Below are 25,432 nucleotides of genomic sequence, written 5' to 3'. Positions count from 1 at the left end.
CCTTGTTCTCCTGTCCTGTCAGGGCCGACAGGGTGATCGACAGGGTGATCACATGTTCAACCTCCCACTCGTCATTCAGAATCCTGTCGCGCACGCTGCTTGTGGCTGAGTGGACAGCACATATGCACCTGCAATGTGGAGCAGTGTGTCTCATTCACATTTCACACTGGAATGTCCTGTCTAATAAAACCTAAAGGACAAATGAAGAGAAAGTCTTTACAAGTCTAAAAGGCACTTATTTATTTTTATAACACTTTGAACAGAACAAAAATGTCAAACGAGACTGAAACAGAAACATTCCCAGAAAGCTCTTTAACTGCAATAATGTTCATTTGTCTTTCAACTTCGAATAAAAATGATCAAATAAAACAGAATTTTAACAAAAATAAATAATAATATAAAAAATCTTCTTCTGGATCAAACAGGTTTAGGCTCTTCAGTCTCTGGAGGACGACTTCTGCTGCTGAGCCTGAGGGACAGGACACAGTTAGAGAGAGGACACAGGACACAGTTGGGGAGAGGACACAGTTGGGGAGAGGACACAGTTAAGAGGACACAGTTAGAGAGAGGACAGTTAGGACACAGTTAGGACACAGTTGGGACACAGTTGGGACACAGTGGGGGAGAGGACACAGTTAGACAGAGGACACAGTTGGGGACAGTGAGACACTGACCATGTAGGAGCCTGTGTGGAAGCCGCACATGTACCACAGCATCAGCATGTGGGAGGTGGAGTCTGAAACGTTCCCTTCAAACGCCCAGAAGGGAGGGGGCGGGGCCATGAAGGGCGGAGCGGCCTGCAAAGCAGAGTCACAGCCTGAGTTAGATGAACACGAGGATCCACTTTGCAATTCTAAAATAACATCTTATATGTGCTATATTTGGTTCATGTGGAGAACTTCATGTCATTAGAGTAAAAATACAATAACAGACAATATTTTAAGGGAACAACATCATTATTTTGAAGAATTTAGGAGTGAAGCATTTTTTATGTTTACAATTAAACTCGCAGCTAGAACTCTAGAACTCGACCAACCCGACAATGTCACAGATGATTTTTTTTGTCTTTTTCAGCGAATGTTTAACACAACATATAAAAATGGCTGTTACCTATGTATTTTTTTTAATTTTCAAAATGTAAACATTGAACAACAAAAACAAGTTAAACAGAAAAACAATAAAGAAAGAAAACCGTCCCATCCGTCCATCAAGTCACATTTGTCCATTTTCAAATTACAGCAAGTGATTTTTCCATTCTCTGTGTCCTTTATGTCTGTCCCGTCCTGGATTTTAGGAGCAATTTGGTCTTTTTCCTGCTGCAAAACTCTGCTCCAAAGATCCAGTGATCCAGTGATCGTGCTCAAGTGACAGTGAAGCAATGAACAGAATCCACAAACATCACATTGGCGATTCAGTGCAACATAAAACGATGAACAATGAATAAGTCAAAAGAGAAACAACATAAATCTGCTCTGGGAGAAGAATAACAATAAGCTAGGCGGTTGTGATTTATGAAATACGATCATTAATAACAGTAGTAGGTGCAGTATTCTTCTTCTTATTATTATTATTATTATAAGTAGTAATAAGAATATTAATAATATATTATAATAGGCCCTAGTATTATTTTAAACAATATTATATATGTTTCTATTCTAACTTTTTTTTTTATTAAAATTGTCTTTTGATCATCTAACCACTTAGGATTAACCTGTTACCATCCACCTATTTGGCCCTGTGCACGCTGGTCAGACCTGTGCACGCTGGTCAGACCCAAATGGCATTGCTTATTAAAAGAGGATGTTACGTTCCACATGTGAGTGTGATGCATCATGGGAAAGCTTAGGCCTTCTAGTTTCTGCAGATGTGCAGATGTCACACTGTCAGGGCTTCAGAACTCACACCACAGAAGCACAAACATACTAAATACATCCTTTTTTTAGTCTCGCCTGAATATTGTCCATTTGTAAAGGTCCTGAGCAGGACATACTTCATTGTGTGTTTATGCTGTTCACTGTACATGCTGTTGTCATGACAACAACTGTGTAAAGTTTCAGATCTCTAGAACAGGCATTTTGGTGCTGTTGACCTTTTTGTATCAAAAAGTATATTCGGAACAAGTGATCCAAATATGTGCCAACTGTTTTATTACAATTTTAGCTCCTCTATGATCATAAAACATACATTTTGATGTTTTGTAGGCCACTAATATCTTTTATAACTGCTGAAAACAATGTATGTGAAAATGTGTAAATATGAGTTTACCCATGAATTTCCCATATAGAGGTGAATAAAATAAAAAATAATATTTTCATTTTATTTTTGTATTGGTATAATAATACATGTATCTAACAAAATGTGCGTCCAAAAGGCTAATAAAATCAGAAAACGTGATGCGTAAAATCTAGTCGCCTCCTGCGCAAAAATCTAGGGTCTTGTCTTTACGCACGTGAATACAGAGGATTCTGTGTGAGGAAGCCCTAAATCCCACCCACCGTTCGAAAGCTATTATTATTGGCTAGAATAATATGTCAATCAAAGTCTTCAACGTCACCGTTGGTCCGCGGATTCTCAATGTAAACAGAGGAATCTTGTGCGTCGGAAGCGGCGCATTTTGTTTTGCGGAGGCTGTAGAGAACAAACCCGTGGATGGTCTCATTCTGTAGGAAACAGTCTGAAGAAAAGATCGATACAAACACCATCTTATAAGTCAAACAGGTAATTTGTTATGGACGGAGAAATGCGCCGGACGAGCCTTAATCCTGAATATCGTCACAGAAGAAAACTTTGTTTACTTGACAATATCTCAAAATCGGAAAACCTCAGGAAAAATACAAGTGGATATTGTTGTTCAATGGTTCCTTACGGACAGACTGAGCACAAGGATGTACAGAATTAAAGCTGTTTCGTCCGTCATAAGCAGCAAACAGGACATGCGTTTGTAAAAGTTAAGACTTTCTCTCAAATTATTGGCAATTGCTTCTTGGGGCAAATTATTCAATGCAAATCAATGACATTCGTTTTGTTGAGGAAATAATTGACCACGAAAATAAAAGTGACGATGTAATAGAACTTTTGTAATTTGGTAAATGCGCGCCGGCACACATGTGGATGGTAAAAGGTTAATAGAAATGTCCACAGTTTATGATGGGACCTCTGTGTATTCTGTGGAAATGCTTTTGAACATGAACATTGATAAGATGTTGTGTTGGTTTAGAGAGGTCGCTGTTACCCCTGAGCTGTGAGGAGGAGGATGATGAGGATGAGGAGGAGGAAACGGTGGGAAGGAGCAGAAGATGGGACATGCAGGTCGCTCAGCAGGTTTTTTCTCATCCACCTCTCGCTCCTCGCTGCCCAGACTCATGCTCTTGTCTTTGGGCTGCTGTGGAGACAAATATACTCAATGTTCAGGTTCAACTACCTCCTGAGGAGACTCAGGTCTTTTGGAGTGACAGGGCCACTCCTGAAGACCTTCTATGACTGTGGTGGCATCAGCTCCTGTAGGTGTGGCCTGCTGGAGCAGCAGCATCACAGAGAGGGAGAGGAATAGGCTGGACAAAGTCATCAAGAAGTCCAGCTCCGTCCTGGGCTGTGCTCTGGACTCGGTGCAGCAGGTGGGGGACAGAAGGGTCCTGGCTAGATTCACATCTATGCTGGACCATGAGTGTCGCCCCCTGCAGGACACTCTGTCCGCTCTGGAGAGCAGTTTCAGTGAGAGACTGATTCACCCTCGCTGTGTGAAGGAAAGGTTTTGCAGGTCTTTCTTTCCTGCTGCTGTCAGACTTTATAACAAACACTGTTAGTCCTGAACACTCGCAATACTGACCTAACCATGTGCAATTCCGTCATATGTGCAATTACTGTCGTGATTAATGTGCAATTACTGTGAAATTCATGTGCAATCCATGTGCCGCCGTGACACATATTCATGTGCAATTACTGTCGTGATCACATGCAAAGGTATTTATGTATTTATTTATTTTTATCTTTATTATTTTTCCCCTCCATCCCTTGTTGGGAAATGGGAGGTTTTGTCTATGGGAGTTTTTATTTATAGGAGTTCTTCTACTGAGAGTGTTTTTCAAACTTCCTATAAGTGATCTGTTCTTTTCCTCTGTATCTACCTGCGTTGCATCAATGAAATTTCCCCATGTGGGACAATAAAGGAATATCTTATCTTATCTTAACTGTTATTGTCGAATGGAGTGATTTGGATTGGAGCAGAAGCAGTAGCATTTCCATATCAACAGGACATGATCCAAGGTAAAGAAAATACATATAAAACATACATTACATACTCATTCAATTCACTCAGATATACGGGTAGATTGGAGACTCACCTTAGTGTTGTGCAGTGGGTCTTTCCCTCTGTCTCCTCCGTCCTTACCCTCTCTTCTGTCCTCTCTCTCTCCTCTCTCGTCTTGTTCTAGCTCTTGTTTGTCGCCGCTGTTGGAAGCCTCTCGCCTTCTCCTGGCTCCAGTACCAAACATAGGTCTCCAGGTGGCGCCCTGTACAAATACAGAAGAGGAGTACATTAAGTAACCCTGACAGACAACCTCATCAAATAAGACGACTCAAAATGTATGAATGAGACAAAACAAGGACAGGAATGTCTACATGTAGCACAATTCATACACAAGTATAAAAGGTGATATCACTCCCTGGAGCACACATATTCATCCATCCATCAGGCTTTAAAGTTCTCTGGTCACAGGTCACAGGTCTTCTCACCCTCCCGGAGCTCACAGGTCCGTTCAGCTCGTTGGGGCTCAGCAGGTCGCTCACGTCCAACTCTTCCTCGTTGTTGTAGTCATGGAAGCGGACCCTGCAGCGCTGACCTTTCACCCACAGGACCACAGCCGAATAAATGATCCTATCAACTGAGTACATGGCTCTGCAGCGAGATCCCGCCTTCCACTCCTGACGACACAGCAGCACAGGTCACAGGTCAGACACAATCAAAGATCAAATACATTTCTAGACAAAGAATGAGCCATATTTTTGTACATGATATCGAAAGGTTTTTCATCAGCCACATGATCCCAGAAAAGACAAAGAAGAAGTGAGAAAACAATGAAAAGACAAGACACGCAATAGTATGGGGCCTAAACGGTCAAAGCTGATGGTCGACGGCGCCAGTGGAAAACTGTCTTTGTCAAATTGGTGACTCTAAATTGTCCCTAGTGAATGAATGTGAGAGTGAATGTTTGTCTGTAATGTCTATGTTTCTGTGTTGGCCCTGCGACGAGTCAGCCACTGTCCAGGGTGCACCCCGCCTAAGGCCCAAAGTCACTGGGATAGGCTCCAGTCACCTGCGACTCCAAAAGAGAACAAGCGGTAGAAAATGAATGAATTAATTAATTGAAATTGAATTGAACTGAACTGTGCCATCATTTATGGGAAAAGGACACATACTCAAATGATGAAAAGACCCCAAAGGACAACCTGTGGGTAATTATTTCATCTCTAAAAACTGCACAGACTCCGCCCCCTTTTTGTTTTCTCGTGTTTCAGATTCAAACTCAAAGTTGGGTGGAGCAGATTCTATCAGAACTACATTTCCTGTGTTTTGTCAAGCCATGTTTCAGTTAAAAACATAAAATCAAGATTATTAAGAAATATGTTTTTAGGAAAGCATGATTTGTTACATAAGGATCTGACATTTAGCACAGCAAGTTTCAGACAAGTTTCATAGGTTAAGGGTGGCATGGATAGAGGGTTTATGCAGAACTGCAGCCTCTGGAGGATACACCAGAGGCACCAGCAGCTTCAAGTATCAGTTACTACTTTGTAATGGCATTTTAGCAGCTGCCCTCTTAATCCGATGTAGAAACCTTCATAATTGTGCCTTCATCTGCACAAATCCGTGTGTGCCCTGAATCAGCAACAATGATGGGATGACCACAGCACAAGGCTGTCTGCAGCTACTCCCAAAGAGTCTCAATAGGGTTCAGAGCTGTAGTAGATTAGTTTCTGCTTTTCTTTTATGTTTTCTCCGCTCGATGCCAATAATTTAACCCTTCTCAAACACACTGACATGAACATTGAACAGTTTATACAAATCAACCTTAAGTCATATTTGGAGCCCATGGTGTACATACCCGAGTGCTCTTGGACTGAACCTCCGGCTGTTTGAGGGTACTCAGAACCACGTCCTCCTCATTGTCATAGCCATTAAACCTGACCCTGCAACGCTTCCCCTCCAGGGACAGGATGGTGGCAGGATACACTTCCCCATCTTCAGACCACACAGCCTGGCACTGAGCTCCCACAATCCACTGAGGCTGAAGCGAGACAACAGGTTAAAACATTGAAAAGAGCAAGTTTCATGATGACTTTTCCCTCTGCGTCTGATGCTGGGGAACCAGAGCACCTTGATGACAAATGGGTAACGGGGCCAAGGAGGAAATGGCCGAGATGCGAGAACTTGGCTCTGTTAGAAGGCTACTACTCCAGTAACACTAGAAGGGCTACACGCAGAGGGGCTACACGCAGAGGGGCTACACGCAGAGGGGATACACGCAGAGGGGATACACGCAGAGGGGATACACGCAGAGGGGATACACACAGAGGGGATACACGCAGAGGGGCTACACGCAGAGGGGATACACGCAGAGGGGATACACGCAGAGGGGCTACACGCAGAGGGGCTACACGCAGAGGGGATACACGCAGAGGGGCTACACGCAGAGGGGATACACGCAGAGGGGATACACGCAGAGGGGCTACACGCAGAGGGGATACACGCAGAGGGGATACACTCAGAGGGGCTACACGCAGAGAATGTGGGATGAATGGCTTGTACAAAACAGCTTCCGCAAAAACAAATGCGCCGCTTCCGACGCACGCGGTGTCTTTGTTTACATCGAGATAGCGCCTGCTAAAGATGACGTAGAACACTTTGATATTCTAGCCCATAAGCATAGCTTTCGAACACTGGGTGGGACTTAGGGCTTCTTCACACAGAATTGTCTCTATTCAAAATGTCTCTAGTCAAAAGCCAGATTTTTCGGCAGGAGGCGACTAGATTTTACGCATCAGGTTTTCTGATTTTATTAGCCCTTTGGACGCACATTTTGTTAGATATATGTATTATTATACCAATACAAAAATAAAATTAAAATGTTATTAATTTATTTTATTTTTTTCACTTCTAATGGGAAATTCATGGGTAAACTCACATTTATACATTTTCACATACATTGTTTTTAGCAGTTATAATAGGTATTAGTGGCCTACAAAACATCAAAATGTATGTTTTATGATCATAGAGGAGCTAAAATTGTAATAAAACACTTTGGCACATATTTGGATCACTTGAATATACTTTGATACAAAAAGGTCAACAGCACCAAAATGCCTTGTTACTAGAGATCTGAAACTTTACACAGTTGTTGTCATGACAACAGCATGTGGAGTGAACAGCATAAACACACAATGACGTATGTCATGCTCAGGACCTTTACAGATGGACAATATTCAGGCAAGACTAAAAAATTTCTAGTATTTTTGTGCTTCTGTAGTGTGAGTTCTGAAGCCCTGACAGTGTGACATCTGCACATCTGCAGAAACTAGAAGGCCTAAGCTTTCTAATGATGCATCACACTCAAATGTGGAACGTAACATCCTCTTTTAAGAAGCAATGCCATTTGGGTCTGACCAGTGTGCACAGGTCTGACCAGTGTGCACAGGGCCAAATAGGTGGATGGTAACAGGTTAAACAAATCATCAAAACAATAAAAAAAAAAAGCTAAGCTTTTTTTGTAATCGAATTACATGATTTGATTAATAATTTAATTGATCAATAGTTTCAGCCCTAATAGTGACTGATGCCTCTCATTTGAAATACACAAACCTTAAGCTCAAGAGGCTGGTGGATGGTTACTCTCTGCTCAAGAGGCTGGTGGATGGTTACTCTCGGCTCAGGAGGCTGGTGGATGGTTACTCTCTGCTCAGGAGGCTGGTGGATGGTTACTCTCTGCTCAAGAGGCTGGTGGATGGTTACTCTCTGCTCAGGAGGCTCGTGGATGGTTACTCTCTGCTCAAGAGGCTGGTGGATGGTTACTCTCGGCTCAGGAGGCTGGTGGATGGTTACTCTCTGCTCAGGAGACTGGTGGATGGTTACTCTCTGCTCAAGAGGCTGGTGGATGGTTACTCTCTGCTCAGGAGGCTGGTGGATGGTTACTCTCGGCTCAGGAGGCTGCTCGATGGTTACTGTCTGCTCAGGAGGCTGGTGGAAGGTTATTCTCGGCTCAGGAGGCTGGTGGAAGGTTATTCTCGGCTCAGGAGGCTGGTGGAAGGTTATTCTCGGCTCAGGAGGCTGGTGGAAGGTTAATCTCGGCTCAGGAGGCTGGTGGAAGGTTAATCTCGGCTCAGGAGGCTGGGCACTTTCAGCATCCTGGATTGGTCGGTCTGTGGTGGGTTGATTCCCTTGTGGGCTGACAACTTGTGGGTCCTCCACAAACAGCACAGATTCCAGTGAGTCACATCTTTCTAGTTCTGGTGCCGGCTCACACACAAGCTTAAAAAGTGAGTATAAAGTTACAATTGGTTACTCTATTGGTCATTCTAGCCAATAACAATAGCTTTCGAATGGTGGGTGGGACTTAGGGCTCCCTCACACAGAATCGTCTCTATTCAGATGCGTAATGACAGTCAGAGCCTAGATTTTACGCATCACGTTTTCTGATTTTATTAGCCTTTTGGACACACATTTTGTTAGATATATGTATTATTATAACAATACAAAAATAAAATTAAAATATTATTAATATACATATTTTTTTTAACCTCTATATGGGAAATTCATGTAACCCATGAATTTCCCATATAGAGGTTAAAAAAAATATGTATATTAATTCATATACTCATATTTACACATTTTCACATACATTGTTTTTAGCAGTTACACTACAAAAAAAATGTATGTTTTATGATCATAGAGGAGCTAAAATTGTAATAAAACAGTTTGGCACAGTTGGCACATATTTGGATCACTTGAATATACTTTTTGATACAAAAAGGTCAACAGCACCAAAATGTCTGTTCCTAGATATCTGAAACTTTACACAGTTGCCGTCATGACAACAGCATGTGCAGTGAACAGCATAAGCAAACAATTAAGTATTTAGTATGTATTTAGTATGTTTGGGCTTATGTGGTGTGAGTTCTGAAGCCCTGACAGTGTGACATCTGCAGAAACTAGAAGGCCTAAGCTTTATAATGATGCATCAAATTCACACGTTAATAAGCAATGTCATTTGGGTCTGACCAGTGTGCACAGGTCTGACCAGTGTGCATAACTGGCGGATGGTAACAGGTTAAACTAATGGTAATTTTGAGAAGCTAAATACCTAAACCTAGCATTCACTCAAAAGTATTCTGACACTACACACACAAAAATGGCAAATTTCCATGGTAACGGAGGTTTTTTGCAGTTCATCCAGTGCCTTGGCATAGTAGAATATCATATCAATTTTACCACACAATTAAAATGTATTATGTTCCATGTATCATTATTAATGCCAGTAATTCTTCAGGACACTGGACAAAGATTGGTGCAAAAAGGCGTACGAGTTATGAAAGAACGTTCAAGTTCACTGAATCATTATATACACATACTTTTTTTAGTAGTTTACCTGTGATATAATGAGTTTATCCTCAAAGGCGTCGAGCATTGACATCTCCACTGTGGTCGTCCCTAAATCGGTCTCCTCCTTACGAAAAAGAATATGAAAAACACATTAGCTTCATTAGCATTAGCTAACTTAAATGTCATTGAGCGAACAGGACATTGTCATTTGTGCTGCGGAATAAAACGCACCGACTTAGAAGCTCCAAGACTTTTAACATTAACAATCATTTCGGACATTTTACTATTAAAGTGAAAAAAACACAGACGAAAAGTATTTGACGCACGCTTGGCTGCGCCACGACAGCTGCCGGAAACACGAACATCCGCAAACAACAAGCGGTTCCGGAAGAGCGCTTCAAAATAAAAGTCCGAAAATACATACACGTATTTATTCATTCTACAAACAGGTGAGATATGCTGTCAGTTTGAATACAAATGAATAATCAATGTAAAAACACACACACACACACACACACACACACACAAACACACACACACCTGTTTCTAGGTGACATTTTGAGGACTTTTCACCATTCAGAATCCATATTGCTTGTAAATTGCTGATACAGTGCCCATTTTATTCCACGTTGAAAGCCACAGATAAATAAAAGCTCTGTAAACCGAATCTAATCATTTTGATGTTATCCCTCATGTGACCACTAGAGAGCGCGCGCGGGAAAAACTGCGCAGATATGGTCCGTGTCGATGATTAAAATAAATTGTTTTAGAGGCCTTAAAGCCTTAAATCAACCCTAAAGATCAGCTGGTTGAAGTCGTGGATTAAATTTGATGGTACTGTGTTCCTAGATTTATTTTTAACAAATTGTGTGGGCTAAAACGTCTATTAGTTTGTGATTTCAATATCAATAGATACCTGTGCTCTATAAGCAAATTAAAATTATACGTTCTACATGGTATTAAATAATGATTTAATAAAGAATGGTTTGAAAGAAATATTTGGTCTATAGCACACTTCATGACGATGACTAAAATTGAGAAGAACTGTGTATAAACTTAATATTATGTCTTGCAAAATTCTTTATCCATAAATCCAGAAGTGTACTCTCAACTTTGCCTTTTTTTCAATTAACGAAAATTATACAAAAAAGCCTTGAAATTAATGGAAAATTCTAAATTCTCCAAAACCCTCTGTAGCTTTTATCTTTTTTAATAAGACTAAATATATATATTGGTACGCTGACATATATAAATAACAAAAAGCATCAGAACCTTGAACCTTCCCTGTATAATCCAGAATAAGATTAACGTCATTATCAAATGAGGACTACGACAAAGTCTGAGGAATAAAGTCTGGCGGTAATGCAACACTTGAATGCCAACCGCCATAAAACAACAACAACAACAACAACAACAACAACAACAACAACAACAACTATTAGTTCATGATTCATTGTTATGTCTGACCTCCTCACAGGGTCACAGACAGCAGGGGGCAGTAAAGAGCATCTAAAGAGAACGAAACAATAGTACTATCAATATTTAAACAGTCAAATGTAAAACTTGATCCAAACACAGGGCGCAGCGTGTTATTGACTAACTCGGATAAACTCGCGGTTCTGAAATGTTTTTAGCGTTTCTAAGTAAGAATTCTGAGATATCCGACTCCTGAGGATGACGTGAACGCAGCGTGAAGGGATCTTGCTCTGTGATTGGCTCCCTTAGAGGGGCGTGCGGAGTGACGTCAGAGTGCACAGGGAAGAAAGATGGCGGCGGTGACAAGAGGCTCCTTCAGTGTTTTCAGGCGACTGGTGAGAAATAAACCCGACGTGACTTATGACGCGCGCTTTTGCCGCGCCCGTGGGTGCACGGCTGCAGTGTGGACCGAGAGCGGGAGTTTATTAGCCTTTTATTCTGTCAGCACATCATGCAACCGGTCTGTCTCCATGTCATGTAGTGGATGCTAACGTTAGCATCAAGTGGAATAAACCAAAACACACAGGAAAGCGTCGTGTGTCGAGCAGAGGACGGTATTTTATCAAACATGTGGAGATGTGATGAGAAGGCCGTGACAGCTGTCACTCTCCTTCAGCGCGGAGCAGGAGCTTTGTCTTCTTCCACCTTCATAAATCACCTCTGGTTGACAGCAATTAAAGGAGTTCAAGTGTTGCTAAATATCAGTGTATATAGTGACACGACACTGACTGGTGTTTAGGGCTGTTAAACTAAAGCTTCAAATTACACATTCTGAGTTTTTTTACACAAATGTGTCCTTAGAAAATCTGATTTTCTCATAGAAATGGCAAAACACTTTATACACATAATGTGGTTTTGGTGTTTCTATGAATTTGTTTTTAGATTTATATTGATTCTTTCTAGCACTTCCTGATTGTATTTTCTTTAAGTTTAAAGAGAGTTTACAACAAATGAGACATTTGAGTTATTGAGTCAATATAGACCAGGGGCCTCAAATTGTGCTTGAAAGAGTGCGTACTAGAAAGCAAAAATGTAACTACCTCAAATAAAGATGAATAATGACCTGTGCAGCACCTGTGCGGAGCCAATACCTCATAATGGTTCCGGAGCTCGCCCTAATATACCATATATGGCTATGGAAATCACCAAATGATCACATTTAGCATATTCATAAGGGCGAGACGCGGTGCCACAGACGGACGAGAAAAGGCGGAAAAAGACACTGCTCCGTGTGGTCAGACTGTAGCCTACGCTGCCCCGCGTGATCAGACTGTAGCCTACGCTGCCCCGCGTGATCAGACTGTAGCCTACGCTGCCCCGCGAAATCAGACTGTAGCCTACGCTGCCCCGCATGATCAGACTGTAGCCTACGCCGCCCCGCATGATCAGACTGTAGCCTACGCCGCCCCGCATGATCAGACTGTAGCCTACGCTGCCCCGCATGATCAGACTGTAGCCTACCCACCATCAGAGTCAGGTGAGGTGAGGGAGGGCATCAGAGTCAGGTGAGGTGAGGGAGAGCATCAGAGTCAGGTCTGTGTGCATGGAGAGCGTACGTGATGGTGCACATGAAGGGTCCGTCACCCATGTGACTGTGCTGACCCTCACAAAGATCGTAAGGCACATTTTAATGTTGTTTTTACTGAATTAACTTGTTAATGGTCCATTTGACCCTCCTGCCGTGTGTGTCGCTATTTCACACCTGCCCAATTTTTTCTTTATAGATCACATTCCTTGTGTGAAAAAATGCATTTTGGGCTTAGTTTTGTGCGTAACAGGCTTCATAAATGAGGCCCCAGATCCAACAATAGGAGTGAGAAGTCTCCCATCAGAAGTGCCTGATACATGTGAAAGGAGCAGAATACCAGAAGCTTCTGCACTTTATTCACACTTTTGAGACAGTGTTTATATCATTTGATGCTTTTTGAAATCTGAAAGTCAAAAGTCTTGGTTTTGACTGATAATATTTAGCAGTGGCAGTGCGGGTCATTTCACAGCATGATCTCGTGCACAAACCCGTCTGCTGCTTCTTTGTGTTCAGCTGAGTCAGCAGTATCGCCGTCGCTGTTTCCGGCCTCAAACCTTCAGGTCAGAGACCAGTGTCCAGACGTTAACCTTCACGTGTGACCGGAGCCTGCGGCGGGTCGGCTGGAGGACGCTCCACACCACCAACGGTGAAGAATCTCAACTATTCTGTCTTAGTCCTTGTTTGATAACATGCATTAGATATTAGATATTAGGTATTCGATCTATTGATGGAGTACATTTCACTACATTTGCCCTCTCCAGTTTGGGTGGAGCTGTTTGCAGCAAGGAGTCAAAAACTATTAACGTTATAAATGTTTTTCTTTGCTCTCCTTAAATTTAGGGCTGAACGATTTTGCCAAACAATTGCGATTTCGTTGATTATTTTCACTGCATTAAAATCAAGCAAAAAATAACAATTTGTAATTTGATATCTATTCAATTTATTTATATATATATATATATATATATATATATATATATATATATATATATATATATATATATATATATATATATATATATATATATATATATATATATATATATATATATATATATATATATATATATTAGGAATAAAAAAGGACGTGATAGAAATGCACCTGCTGCATCCAGAGAAAAGCAGAGACATTAGAAGAGCGAGATTTGCTATTTTGAAAAAGCAGGAGGAGAAAACAAGTGGAATGAGATTCAGTGTGAGATCTCGGGCTTATATCACTCACTGTGGTTTAGGAAAGTTTTTCCTTATAAAGTCAATCACTCGATTTGCACCCAAACCCCCCGAGGAAAGTGAAGAAAGTAAATATTGATGCGGCGATATCGTCACCGACTCCATATACTGAGTCACAGTATCGATATTTTTTTAATAAAAAAAATAATAAATGTATATTTTTAAAAAGATTTTTGTGGCCCGTAGGCTTTAAACGAGGTGGAATAGTACTTTTGATCTGCTGTTTGTGCTGCTCCTCTGGGCCGAGGTGAGAAGGAGCTGTGGACCTGATCAGAAGCTGATCTCCTCCTGTCTGGTACCTGTGCCCAAGACACCGCGCCAAAGACCTCAACAGCTTCAGGCCGGTGGCTCTCACGTCCCATCTGATGAAGACACTGGAGCGGCTGGTCCTGGACCACCTCCGCTCCACCTTGAGCTCAGGAGACGCTGCAGTTTGCATATCGGCCTGGCATCGGAGTGGAGGACGCCGTCATCTCCGGCTGCACCGCTCTCTCTCTCTCACCTGGAAAAGCCTGGCAGCTCTGTGAGGATCCTGTTCTTCCATCTCTCCAGCGCCTTCAACACCATCAGCTCCTGAGGGACAAGCTGGAGACGGCTGGTGTGGAGTATGACCTGCAGAGTGGATCCTGGACTACCTCACAGACCGACCCCAGTTTGTGAGAGCCTGGGACTGTGTGTCTGACACCAGGACCTGCGGTGTGGGGGGTCTGCGGTGTGGGGGGCCTGCGGTGTGGGGGGCCTGCGGTGTGGGGGGCCTGCGGTGTGGGGGGCCTGCGGTGTGGGGGCCAACAGGGCACCGTCCTCGCGCCCTTTCTCTTCACCCTCTACACTGCAGACTTCAGACACGACACGGACAGCTGTGTCCTGCAGAAGTTCTCTGACCACTCTGCCATCAACGGACTCATCACAGACGATGATGTGGAGGAGAGAGGACTGGAGCAGGACTTTGTGGACTGGTGTCAGCAGAACCACCTCCTCATCAACGCGGGGAAGACCAAGGAAATGGTGGTGGACTTCCACAGAGGCCACGCCCCCCTCACCAGTGAACATCCAGGGACGGGACAGGCCACGCCCCCCTCACCAGTGAACATCCAGGGACGGGACATTGAGAGAGTGACTCATACAAGGACCTGGTGTTCATCTGAACCACAAACTGGACTGGACTCATAACACAGACTGTCCACCTCCTGAGGAGACTCAGGTCTTTAGGAGTGACAGGGCCGCTCCTGACAGGGCCGCTCCTGACAGGGCCGCTCCTGACAGGGCCGCTCATGACAGGGCCACTCATGACAGGGCCACTCCTGAAGACCTTCTCTGACTCTGTGGTGGCATCAGCTCCTGTAGGTGTGGTCATCACAGAGAGGGAGAGGAAGAAGCTGGACAAAGCTCCGTCCTGGGCTGCACTCTGGACTCGGTGCAGGAGGTGGGGGACAGAAGGGTCCTGGCTAAACTCACATCTATGCTGGACCATGAGTGTCGCCCCCTGCAGGACACTCTGTCCACTCTGGAGAGCAGCTTCAGTGACTGATCCACCCTCGCTGTGTGAAGGAGACGTTTCACAGTCTTTCCTTCTGCTGCTGTCACACTTTACAACAAACACTGACTTAACCATGTGCAATACTGACAATAATGTACATAATGTCAATCATATTGGTGCAATATTCTCTGTTCATATAACTGCTGTAAATAAGAATGTTTACTATTATTATTATTATTATTATTTTATTTTTTCACTTTTTATTAAGAATATAAGTTGTCTAGAAGTTATCTTTTCTTTTACTTCTGTGCCTACTTTATGTGGCAACACTGGAAAGTCCCCGTTGTGGGACAAATAAAGGCTTATCTTATCTGTGCAGACCCATGGCCCGCCAGCTAAGACCCCTCTGCTTATATTTCTATTTGGATCAGTTGGATGAATGAAGTTATTAGAAAAAAATGGATTTATATAAATCAGTTCTTTGTGGATAAACATGAAATTTCATACATTTTCTTATCCAGAGTAAAAACAACAGTATCGGGATACGTATCGTATCGCGAGGGTCTTGGAAATACCGGCCCTCCTGCAGACAGTGGCTGCACTCAGGGCCCCTGCAGGACGAGTGGCCTCTGAAAGGGCCATAATCATGTGCCTCTGCGATGACATCATTGTGTTTGTAATATTGTGATGTAATCGCAAATGCAATTCATCGTTCAGCCCTACTAAATACACATGCGTGAATGTAAAGAGAAAGCCATTGTATCGTCCACAATCCAACTTTGGGTAATTTCTCCATTGTTTGTCCTTGTAGTGACCCATGGGCCCATCGTACAGTTCAGACTGTCCGACATCGGAGAAGGAATCATGGAGGTCACAGTTAAAGAATGGTACGTACCAAATGTGATCAGACTTTAACCTTTAATAACCTAATGTTTTAAGGGTTGTTCTCTCTGTGGAGGATTTCAGAGAAAACTAAAGCCACGTTTTGACTGGCCCCCAGACTGGTTCCATTTTAGAGTTCTTTGGAATGCTTTTGTTAAAGGTGGGTGTGTCTCAGTGCACAGGCAGAGCTCTGCTCCCTGTGCACCTGACATCCCCCAAACATAATGAATGTTTTCTTAAAGCTGTACTTGCTGCACTTGAGCTTTACCGTCATAAAAATGTGAAACGCAGAACTGCGCGGGGCGAGCCGGATCGCTTTTTCTCAACCGCAAATCCCTTAAAAAAAACCAAGGTGCAAGACGCTTTGATGTTCAATCAGAAAAAGACCAAAGAAAAGAATCTTTCGACATCCAAACGTTCTGAGCTGAAGGATTGTAACTCCGCTCTCACAGAGAGCTAACGCTAGCATATCAGGCTCAGAGCTAATGCTAGCATATCAGGCTCAGAGCACAGGTCGCGTCTGTGATGCAGTTTTCCACAGAGTGGGTCCGGCAAACAGTAGATGTTCTGTAAAGCCCCTCGCCCTGCGCGCTCCCCTCACCCTGCGCTCCCCTCGCCCCCCTCGCCCTGCTCTCCCCTCGCCCTACGCTCCCCTCGCCCTACGCTCAAGAGGAGTCGCTGCTATTTAGGCAGAGCTAGATTCAAATGCTACTTCTTTCATTCCAACACTGCCGCCGCGGACACAGCTGTGTGTGACCTGTGGATGACCTGTGCGTGACCTGTGCGTGACCTGTGGGTGACCTGTGCGTGACTTGGTGTGACCTCTGGTTGACCTGTGGGTGACCTGAGGATGACCTGTGCGTGACTTGGTTTGACCTGTGCGTGACTTGGTGTGACCTGTGCGTGACCCGTGCGTGACTTGGTGTGACCTCTGGTTGACCTGTGGGTGACTTGAGGATGACCTGTGCGTGACCTGAGGATGACCTGTGCGTGACCTGAGGATGACCTGTGGGTGACTTGAGGATGACCTGTGCGTGACCTGTGCGTGACTTGGTGTGACCCGTGCGTGACCTGAGGATGACCTGTGCGTGCCCTGTGGGTGACCTGTGGTTGACCTGTGTGTGACTTGAGGATGACCTGTGCGTGACCTGAGGATGACCTGTGGGTGACTTGAGGATGACCTGTGCGTGACCTGTGCGTGACTTGGTGTGACCCGTGCGTGACCTGAGGATGACCTGTGCGTGCCCTGTGCGTGACCTGTGGTTGACCTGTGGGTGACTTGAGGATGACCTGTGCGTGACCTGAGGTTGACCTGAGGGTGACCTGTGCATGACCTGTGGGTGACCTGTGCGTGACCTTTGTCAGGTACGTGAAGGAGGGGGACAAAGTGTCTCAGTTCGACAGCATCTGTGAGGTCCAGAGTGACAAGGCGTCGGTCACCATCACCAGCCGATACGATGGCGTCATCACGAGGCTCTACCACGAGGTGGACGCCACCGCTCTGGTCGGGACGCCCCTGGTGGACATCGAGACCGACTCCGGATCAGGTCAGGTCTTTCTACACAAAGACAAGCCATTATACATATATATACTACCCAGTATATTGTATAATGATACTTTTTAAATCCAGACAACAATTACCATGGTCAAAATACAACTACAATTATTTAATAGCTAGTCATGGTTATTCAGATCAATTGTTGCAGCTCTGGTCAGCTGACTGGACACGAGGAGGAGTCACATGATTTCTATTGCAGTTTTGCCCCTGAATTTTATCTTTGGGATGTACACTTTGTTGAGGAGGGAGGAGTAGGGAGGAGGAGTAGGGAGGAGGAGTAGGGAGGAGGAGTAGGGAGGAGGAGTAGGGAGGAGGAGTAGGAAGGAGGAGTAGGAAGGAGGAGTAGGGAGGAGGAGTAGGGAGGAGGAGGAGGAGGCGGGAGGAGGCGGCGGGAGGAAGAGGCGGGAGGAGGAGGAGGAGGGAGGAGTTTGTTCAGAGTTGATACAGGAGGAGGAGGAGGTGTTTGTTCAGAGGTGATACAGGAGGAGGAGGAGGTGTTTGTTCAGAGGTGATACAAACTGAGGAGTCTGTACTGAAGAGTCTGTACTGAGGAGTCTATACTGAGGAGTCTATACTGAGGAGTCTGTACTGAGGAGTCTGCTGTGCTTGTGCAGAGGTGATCCAGGAGGAGGACGTGGTGGAGACTCCAGCCGTGGCTCAGGAGGAGCACACTCACCAGGAGATCAAAGGTCACAAGACTCAGGCCACTCCTGCTGTGAGGCGCCTGGCCATGGAGAACAATGTAAACACAGCACAGCACCGCACCGCATGCACGCACGCACACACACACACAACACACCTCCCTAGTTTGACGTTTATGATTTGACTTCCTGGTGTGACATGGGCAGGACATGAGCAGGTCATGTGACATGTAGAGGTCATGTGACATGTAGAGGTCATGTGACATGTAGAGGTCATGTGACATGTAGAGGTCATGTGACATGTAGAGGTCTGCTGCGGTCATGTGATCCTCAGGAATGAGCATGATTACATCTAAACCAGATGCCCAGGGCAGAACAGATTTACAAGCTAAAGTAAATATAATGTGATCTTTAACTATTTTAGTTATGATTTGACAAATACATTTCTTAAATTATTGTGTAAACCATCAGAAAAATGCATTGAGGGATTATTTTTTAGAACTCAACACTTCTTGTAATATTAACTTCTTCTCAAACTGCCACTTGACGGATGTAAAACGATATGTATTTACCACAGAGATGGTGATAATAAACAAATAAATGAGGTCATCAATAGAAATCATGAAAAAACCTGCCTTATGCACTTATGATTTTTTACTTTATTTGGTGTTTTTCTACCTGTTGTACATATAAATTATAGTTTTACACTAATCGAGCAGGTGTTGGTGGAGAAAACGTTGACAAATGTGTTGAAAATGACAGGAAGAGACATCACTCCAGTCAAAGAAAAAAATTATTTTTATCTTATCAAATAAAAAAATGTGCCATTAGGTGAGTTTTGGCCCAGTGGTTGCTGGGTAATTTCTTACTGTGATGTCATAAATCGCGAACAGGAAGTGAAATTATAAACCTTAAAAATTTGCTATTTTATTTTATCATTTTTTTGCAAATTTCAAAACATATTTATCTTGACGACATTTTAGTTGAATGAGTCGTCCAGCCTGTAGGGGGCGCTTTAACATTTAAAAGACTGAAATCCGGACCACCAAACGGATCCAAAGATCTCATGTATTTTAAAAACTACAGGGTTTGCTGCTTTTACAGTCCAAGGTCACTGAATATGACCTTGTGACCTTTAAGGAGACACATTCAGTCCCATGAGCAGAATGTGGTGTTTTCAGATAAAGCTGAGTGAGGTGGTGGGAACGGGCAAAGACGGGCGCATCCTGAAAGAAGACATCCTGAACTTCTTGGCCAAACAGACCGGAGCCATTTTGCCTCCAGCGCCGATGCAGGAGATCCGACCTCCGGCTCCTGCTGCCGCGGCGACCCAACCGCAGATCCCCACGGCGCCCAAACCTGCCCCGGCGACGCCCACACCTCTGTTCAGCGGGAAGGACGTCACAGAGCCGCTCAAAGGTGCCACGCCCTGCTCCATCTTCTCTGGCTGTGGATCCTCATTAGTGGTGGTTAAGCCGCGCTCCTCGTGGATGTGATGTTTGTGCCATGATAATAACCATAACACGTCACCGCGGCTGCAGCCGATACAACGTGTTAGAAGTAGACGTCATTCAAACAATAGTAGACGTTTTTCATTTTCACCCAAAAACTAAACAAATGCATAAACGAGACACTACAGCAGCTCCACATCTCAGGCCCAGAACCTCAAAACTATTGTGGATTTCATTCACTAAATGAACATCATATTTATCTCAACTTAAAAGTTTTCTTATGCATTTTACGTGTGTCTAATCTAAATACAAATACTGTATTTTCCGCACTATAAGGGGCATTTAGCGAAACACAGCGTGAACCAGACAAAATCAGTTTGAGGTCAGTAAGAATAAATCCATTATAAACACTGGATTATAAAGTTCACTGTCACTCTTTGTGAAAATGAAAGGCTTTTAAGTGCGCATTATAGTGCGGGAAATACGGTAAAACCATGACAGAGATTTACAAATATGTTTAATAAGGTTCTGCTTTAATTATCAGGAGGTGATTGTTCAGTGATTATTTATGGCAGATTAACATCTTCCACCTGAACTCTGAATCTGCTTCATGTTTTATTAATGTAGGTTTCCACAAAGCGATGGTCAGGACGATGACCGCTGCTCTGAAGATCCCTCATTTCGGATACTGTGACGAGCTGGACCTGAGCCGCCTCGTCCAGCTCCGCAAAGACCTGCAGCTCCTCACAGCAGCTCAGGGAGTGAAGCTGAGCTACATGCCCTTCTTCATCAAGGTACTGAGGGGACTGTGTGAGGGGACTGTGAGGGGACACTGTGTGTGGGAACACTGTGAGGGGGGACTGTGTGTGTGAGGGGGGACTGTGTGTGTGAGGGGACTGTGTGTGAGGGGACTGTGTGTGAGGGGACTGTGTGTGTGAGGGGACTGTGTGTGTGAGGGGACTGTGTTGTGTGAGGGGACTGTGTATGCGGGGACTACTGTATGCGAGGGAACTGTAATAGGGGACTGTGTTGTGCGGGGGGACTGTGATAGGGGACTGTGTGCGCTAGTTTGGAGGAGTAACTGTGGTGTCTGCTCAGGCTGCGTCTCTGGCTCTGCTGCACTTCCCCATCCTCAACTCGTCCCTGGATGAAGCGTGTCAGAACATCACGTATAAGGTCTGTAGCTCCATCATGCTTTAAAGGTCTGTAGCTCCATCATGCTTTAAAGGTCTGTAGCTCCATCATGCTTTAAAGGTCTGTAGCTCCATCATGCTTTAAAGGTCTGTAGCTCCATCATGCTTTAAAGGTCTGTAGCTCCATCATGCTTTAAAGGTCTGTAGCTCCATCATGCTTTAAAGGTCTGTAGCTCCATCATGCTTTAAAGGTCTGTAGCTCCATCATGCTTTAAAGGTCTGTAGCTCCATCATGCTTTAAAGGTCTGTAGCTCCATCATGCTTTAAAGGTCTGTAGCTCCATCATGCTTTTAAAGTCTGTAGCTTCATCATGCTTTTAAATGAGAATGTCCCGCTGTGTGTCCAGTCCTGATGTCCCCTTTGTCCAGACCCTAATGAGAATGTCCTGCTGTGTGTCCAGGCGTCCCACAACATCGGCCTGGCCATGGACACTGCTCAGGGTCTCCTCGTCCCCAACGTGAAGAACGTGCAGATGCTGAGTGTCTTCGAGATCGCTCTGGAGCTGAACCGGCTGCAGACACTGGGCGCGGCCGGACAGCTGGGGACAAACCACCTGACCGGAGGAACCTTCACTCTGTCCAACATCGGATCGGTGAGACACTCGAGACATGTCCACGTGTGTCGTCCACAGCTCACCGTGTTTCTGATCCTTTGGTGTCCCGTCTGCAGATCGGAGGGACATACGCCAAACCCGTCATTCTGCCTCCAGAGGTTGCTATCGGGGCGCTCGGCAAAATACAGGTACAGTAATGTCCACACACATGACCGTGGGACTGTGAGGACATGTGTGACCGTGGGACTGTGAGGACATGTGGGACTGTGAGGACATGTGTGACCGTGGGACTGTGAGGACATGTGGGACCGTGGGACTGTGAGGACGTATGTGACCGTGGGACTGTGAGGACATGTGTGACCGTAGGACTGTGAGGACATATGTGACCGTGGGACTGTGAGGACATGTGTGACCGAGGGACTGTGAGGACATGTGTGACCGAGGGACTGTGAGGACATGTGTGACCGAGGGACTGTGAGGACATGTGTGACCGAGGGACTGTGAGGACATGTGTGACCGTGGGACTGTGAGGAATGTCCTCACAGTCCCACGGTCTGCGAGCGCCGACTGAGAACAAATAGAGAAGAATCCTTTATTTGTCCCACAATGGGGAAATTCCACTGTTGCAACACAGATTATGCACAGAAGTATAGTAATACTAAAGAAACAGATGACTTTTGCTCTGCTAAAATAACGGAGCTAACATGCTAACGTGTGTCCGCACCAGGTCCTGCCGCGTTTCGACTCCTCTGGTCATGTGACCGCGGCCCACATCATGAAGATCAGCTGGTCGGCCGATCACCGCATCGTGGACGGTGCCACCATGTGTCGCTTCTCCAACATGTGGAAGGACAACCTGGAGAACCCCGAGCGAATGCTGCTGCACCTCAAATAAACAGACTACATCTCCCATGAGCCTCTGCTCCGAGCGGAGGACACGCCCCCTCTGGCTCAGGGAGAGAACGTCCCATTCATTTCCCCTTAAGAGAATAGAATTTAAACACTAGACCATAATGTTTCATGTTTTTCTAACTTTCCTCCATCCAACTTTAAACTCTTGTATGTTAAGTTTATAGATTTATTATAGATTTATAGAATTATGTTTGGATTAGATTATAATGAGGGGAAATGAACTGCACTTTAACTCTCAGAACCAGAGGTCCCTGACGAGCTCCTCCTGAGCACAAACTGTGGATCTCAAACCTTTCCAGAGCCAATGAGGAGCAGAGGAGGAACTATTTGATTCTTTAGTCCAGTGTCCGGTCAGTTTATGCTTCAAACGATCAGATGGAGAAGGATGAGTCCAGAGGCTTAATGTGATTTAAAGTAACTGAAGGTTTGTCAGTTCAAACACGTGTTTGTCCTGAAGTGTTAAATGTACATGAGGACGTAAAAGACTGAGATATCACATGATGAAGTGGCACACGACCTGGAGCTCGGGTTAAAGTCCCACTGCGGCACATTCCAGACACAAACCAGCCCTATATTCTACATGTAAGCCTCTCCACAGACCTGACCTGTAACTCAAGCTGATGATGTGACGCAGTGGGGCTTTAAGTGATAACATGTGTAGTGAATGAAGCCTCTGAACCAGAGGGTATCTAGATTGTCTCCCTGCTGAGCTCCTGTTCTCTGGCCCTTCCCAGGCAGCCGCATGTGGCTCCCTGGGACAGGAAGGGCATCTGGTGTAAACAGAGGGCTGGACAACAGTAACAGAATCAAACAGTGACTTGCTGTCTCCTTATTGCTCGTAGATGAAACACTTTTCCACCTGAAAAGTGTTGTATTGTACTTTATGTTGAAAGGACTGATGGGCCCACACCACTTCCTGTCCTCTGCTGCGTGTCTGTTACTTTCCCATGATGCCTTTGAGCAAGGTTGGACCGGAGTTGACTCTGTAATTTAGCACAGAGAAGAATATGAGGCTCACACGGGGGTTTGTACCGGCCTTTTGTTTCCTGAAGTCATGAGTTTAGTGGTTAAAGATGCACTGTGTAACTTTGTGGGAGGGGCCTTGTCTCCATGGAGATGACATTTTCCTCATGATGGAATATTCCTCACCGTGGTATTAAACTTGCTTTTTTCAACTTTGCTAAAAAAAACCTTGAAAAAACAAAGATGAATTCGGCGCCGGGTCCCCGTCTCCACAGATCTGACCTGTAACTTGGCCTGATCACCTGTTTGTCTTACACAGATACGGTGCATGTCAGGCTGTGGAACTTTCCAGGTAAAGCATCTCCATGAATACCATCTCCTCTGAGACTCACAAAAACATGTTCATATGTCACACACGTGGAGGGCTCCTGTGCTGTTCTAGCTTTTGTTTATTCTCCATGATCATTCCCTCTGCCGTCAGTAGATGCTGTGCTCACACATCCTGATGAGGGAACGCCTGACTGGCATATATGTGATAAAAGCTCAGAATAAACTGTAGGTCACGTTTCCAAATGACTTCAAAGACAAAACTGGAGGCAAAAGTTGCAGTTACAGCCGATGTGTGAATCTGAGATGCACAAGTCGCTCTAAATGTAAATTTGTGTCTTTGTTGTATTTTCTTTCCAATATTTTTCACTGTAGAATTTCTAATTTGAAAATGAAGAGTCTATTTGAATCATCATTAATATTCACTCCGGCTCATGGATCATGTCATACTTCAGACTAACTATAACATATCGAAAAGTCTAAAGATGAAATGATGACTCGCATTAGGATTTACATGTTTGTCATGTTTGAGCTCAACACATTTTGTCTCTGTTACACATTTAGTCTGTTTTTAATTTAAAGTCAGTAAAAAGATTATGTTCAAAATACATATTCAAATCTTAGTGTGTTGTTTTGTATTTTGGGGAAGTAGTTTGTGTGTGAAATACATGTGTGAAATGTTTGACTGTTGAATGAATTTAAAGAAAATAAAGGTTTAAACAAAATTATTCAAAAGTTTATTATTTTATTAAGATTATCGTCACAATATTTACCTAAAACAATGTAAAAGAATCAAACTTCATCGAAATACATAATGATGTGACTAAAGTGCGTTCTCACTTTCCAGTTACAGCGCTGCAGAAGCCACCGTCCTGTCGCCATGACGATGTAAAGGTAAAGCCACACTCTGGAACATTCTCCAGGGAGAGGGATGTTTTATGCAACTGGAGCAGGTGGTCTTTTCCCTCGACAGATTACAAGTCTGGTTTGTGGAGAGGCGAGCCGCTGACTTCACATCATAATATATCTTAAATATTGTATATATGTCTTTTTTTATTGTTTGTGAAATCTTTTGTTGGGCTTTAAACAGATTCTGTTCACAACACGCTGAGCATAAATGGGAAATCAAAGCTACAAAGTGCATTAGTTTATGGTAGACACCTTTATGGTTCTGTTTTGTAATTGGATCATAATCTCACATGTGGGCGGGGCCTATACTGCGGGACATTTACTGTTTGTGAAAGAAACATCCAAACCTTTGATTCACAAATGCTTCTCATTATGTTTGGGAATCTCTTGGTTTAAGTCATTTCAACAAGAACGACGTCTTTCTGAGGCTTTTATGAACGAGAAAAACAAAAGAATGTTTAACTTATGATTATTTATATTGATAAAGAAGAAGCTGAACTTTGTGCCAGTTTTTCTTTTTATAATAAACCATGATAAACTATAAACCAGGTCAACAAATCTGCCCTTTGACCTGTCCCAGCTCAGTTTGAACTGCACTTGAGCCCTGGGGACTTTCGGGAGTCTTATCTCAAATATTAGGGACATATTTGTCACACATCAGCTGCAGCTACTTTGAAAATACATAAGAATATATAAGTCTAATTTTATCCATGATTGACATATGCCTCCACTAAAGAATC

The 25,432-nt window shown here is 44.0% G+C and overlaps 2 protein-coding genes across 2 annotated transcripts; one reads left to right on the top strand and one right to left on the bottom strand.

The window, feature by feature from the left end:
• Positions 1–244: 244 nt before the first annotated feature.
• Positions 245–9,945, bottom strand: LOC140353872 (uncharacterized). Its single transcript, XM_072438632.1, has 9 exons — positions 9,824–9,945; positions 9,639–9,716; positions 7,856–8,521; positions 6,102–6,284; positions 4,732–4,920; positions 4,341–4,508; positions 3,233–3,382; positions 675–797; positions 245–469 (listed from the first exon to the last, which is right to left on the bottom strand). The coding sequence occupies exons 1-9, from the start codon at positions 9,869–9,871 to the stop codon at positions 437–439; spliced, it is 1,638 nt and encodes a 545-aa protein (XP_072294733.1). The 5' UTR covers positions 9,872–9,945; the 3' UTR covers positions 245–436.
• A 1,367-nt stretch (positions 9,946–11,312) lies between these two features.
• On the top strand, positions 11,313–24,198 carry dbt (dihydrolipoamide branched chain transacylase E2). Its single transcript, XM_072438868.1, has 11 exons — positions 11,313–11,403; positions 13,110–13,242; positions 16,115–16,190; positions 17,551–17,732; positions 18,358–18,485; positions 19,566–19,803; positions 20,463–20,629; positions 20,934–21,011; positions 21,429–21,620; positions 21,698–21,769; positions 22,309–24,198. Exons 1-11 carry the CDS (start codon positions 11,359–11,361, stop codon positions 22,474–22,476), a joined length of 1,479 nt encoding a protein of 492 aa, XP_072294969.1. The 5' UTR covers positions 11,313–11,358; the 3' UTR covers positions 22,477–24,198.
• Positions 24,199–25,432: the final 1,234 nt, after the last annotated feature.

This window comes from Eucyclogobius newberryi, unplaced genomic scaffold (genome assembly GCF_026437365.1).
Source record: "Eucyclogobius newberryi isolate DKJ021-1_F unplaced genomic scaffold, fEucNew1.0.hap1 SCAF_9, whole genome shotgun sequence".
NCBI lineage: Eukaryota > Metazoa > Chordata > Actinopteri > Gobiiformes > Gobiidae > Eucyclogobius > Eucyclogobius newberryi.
This window is presented reverse-complemented; position numbering and strand designations above follow the sequence as displayed.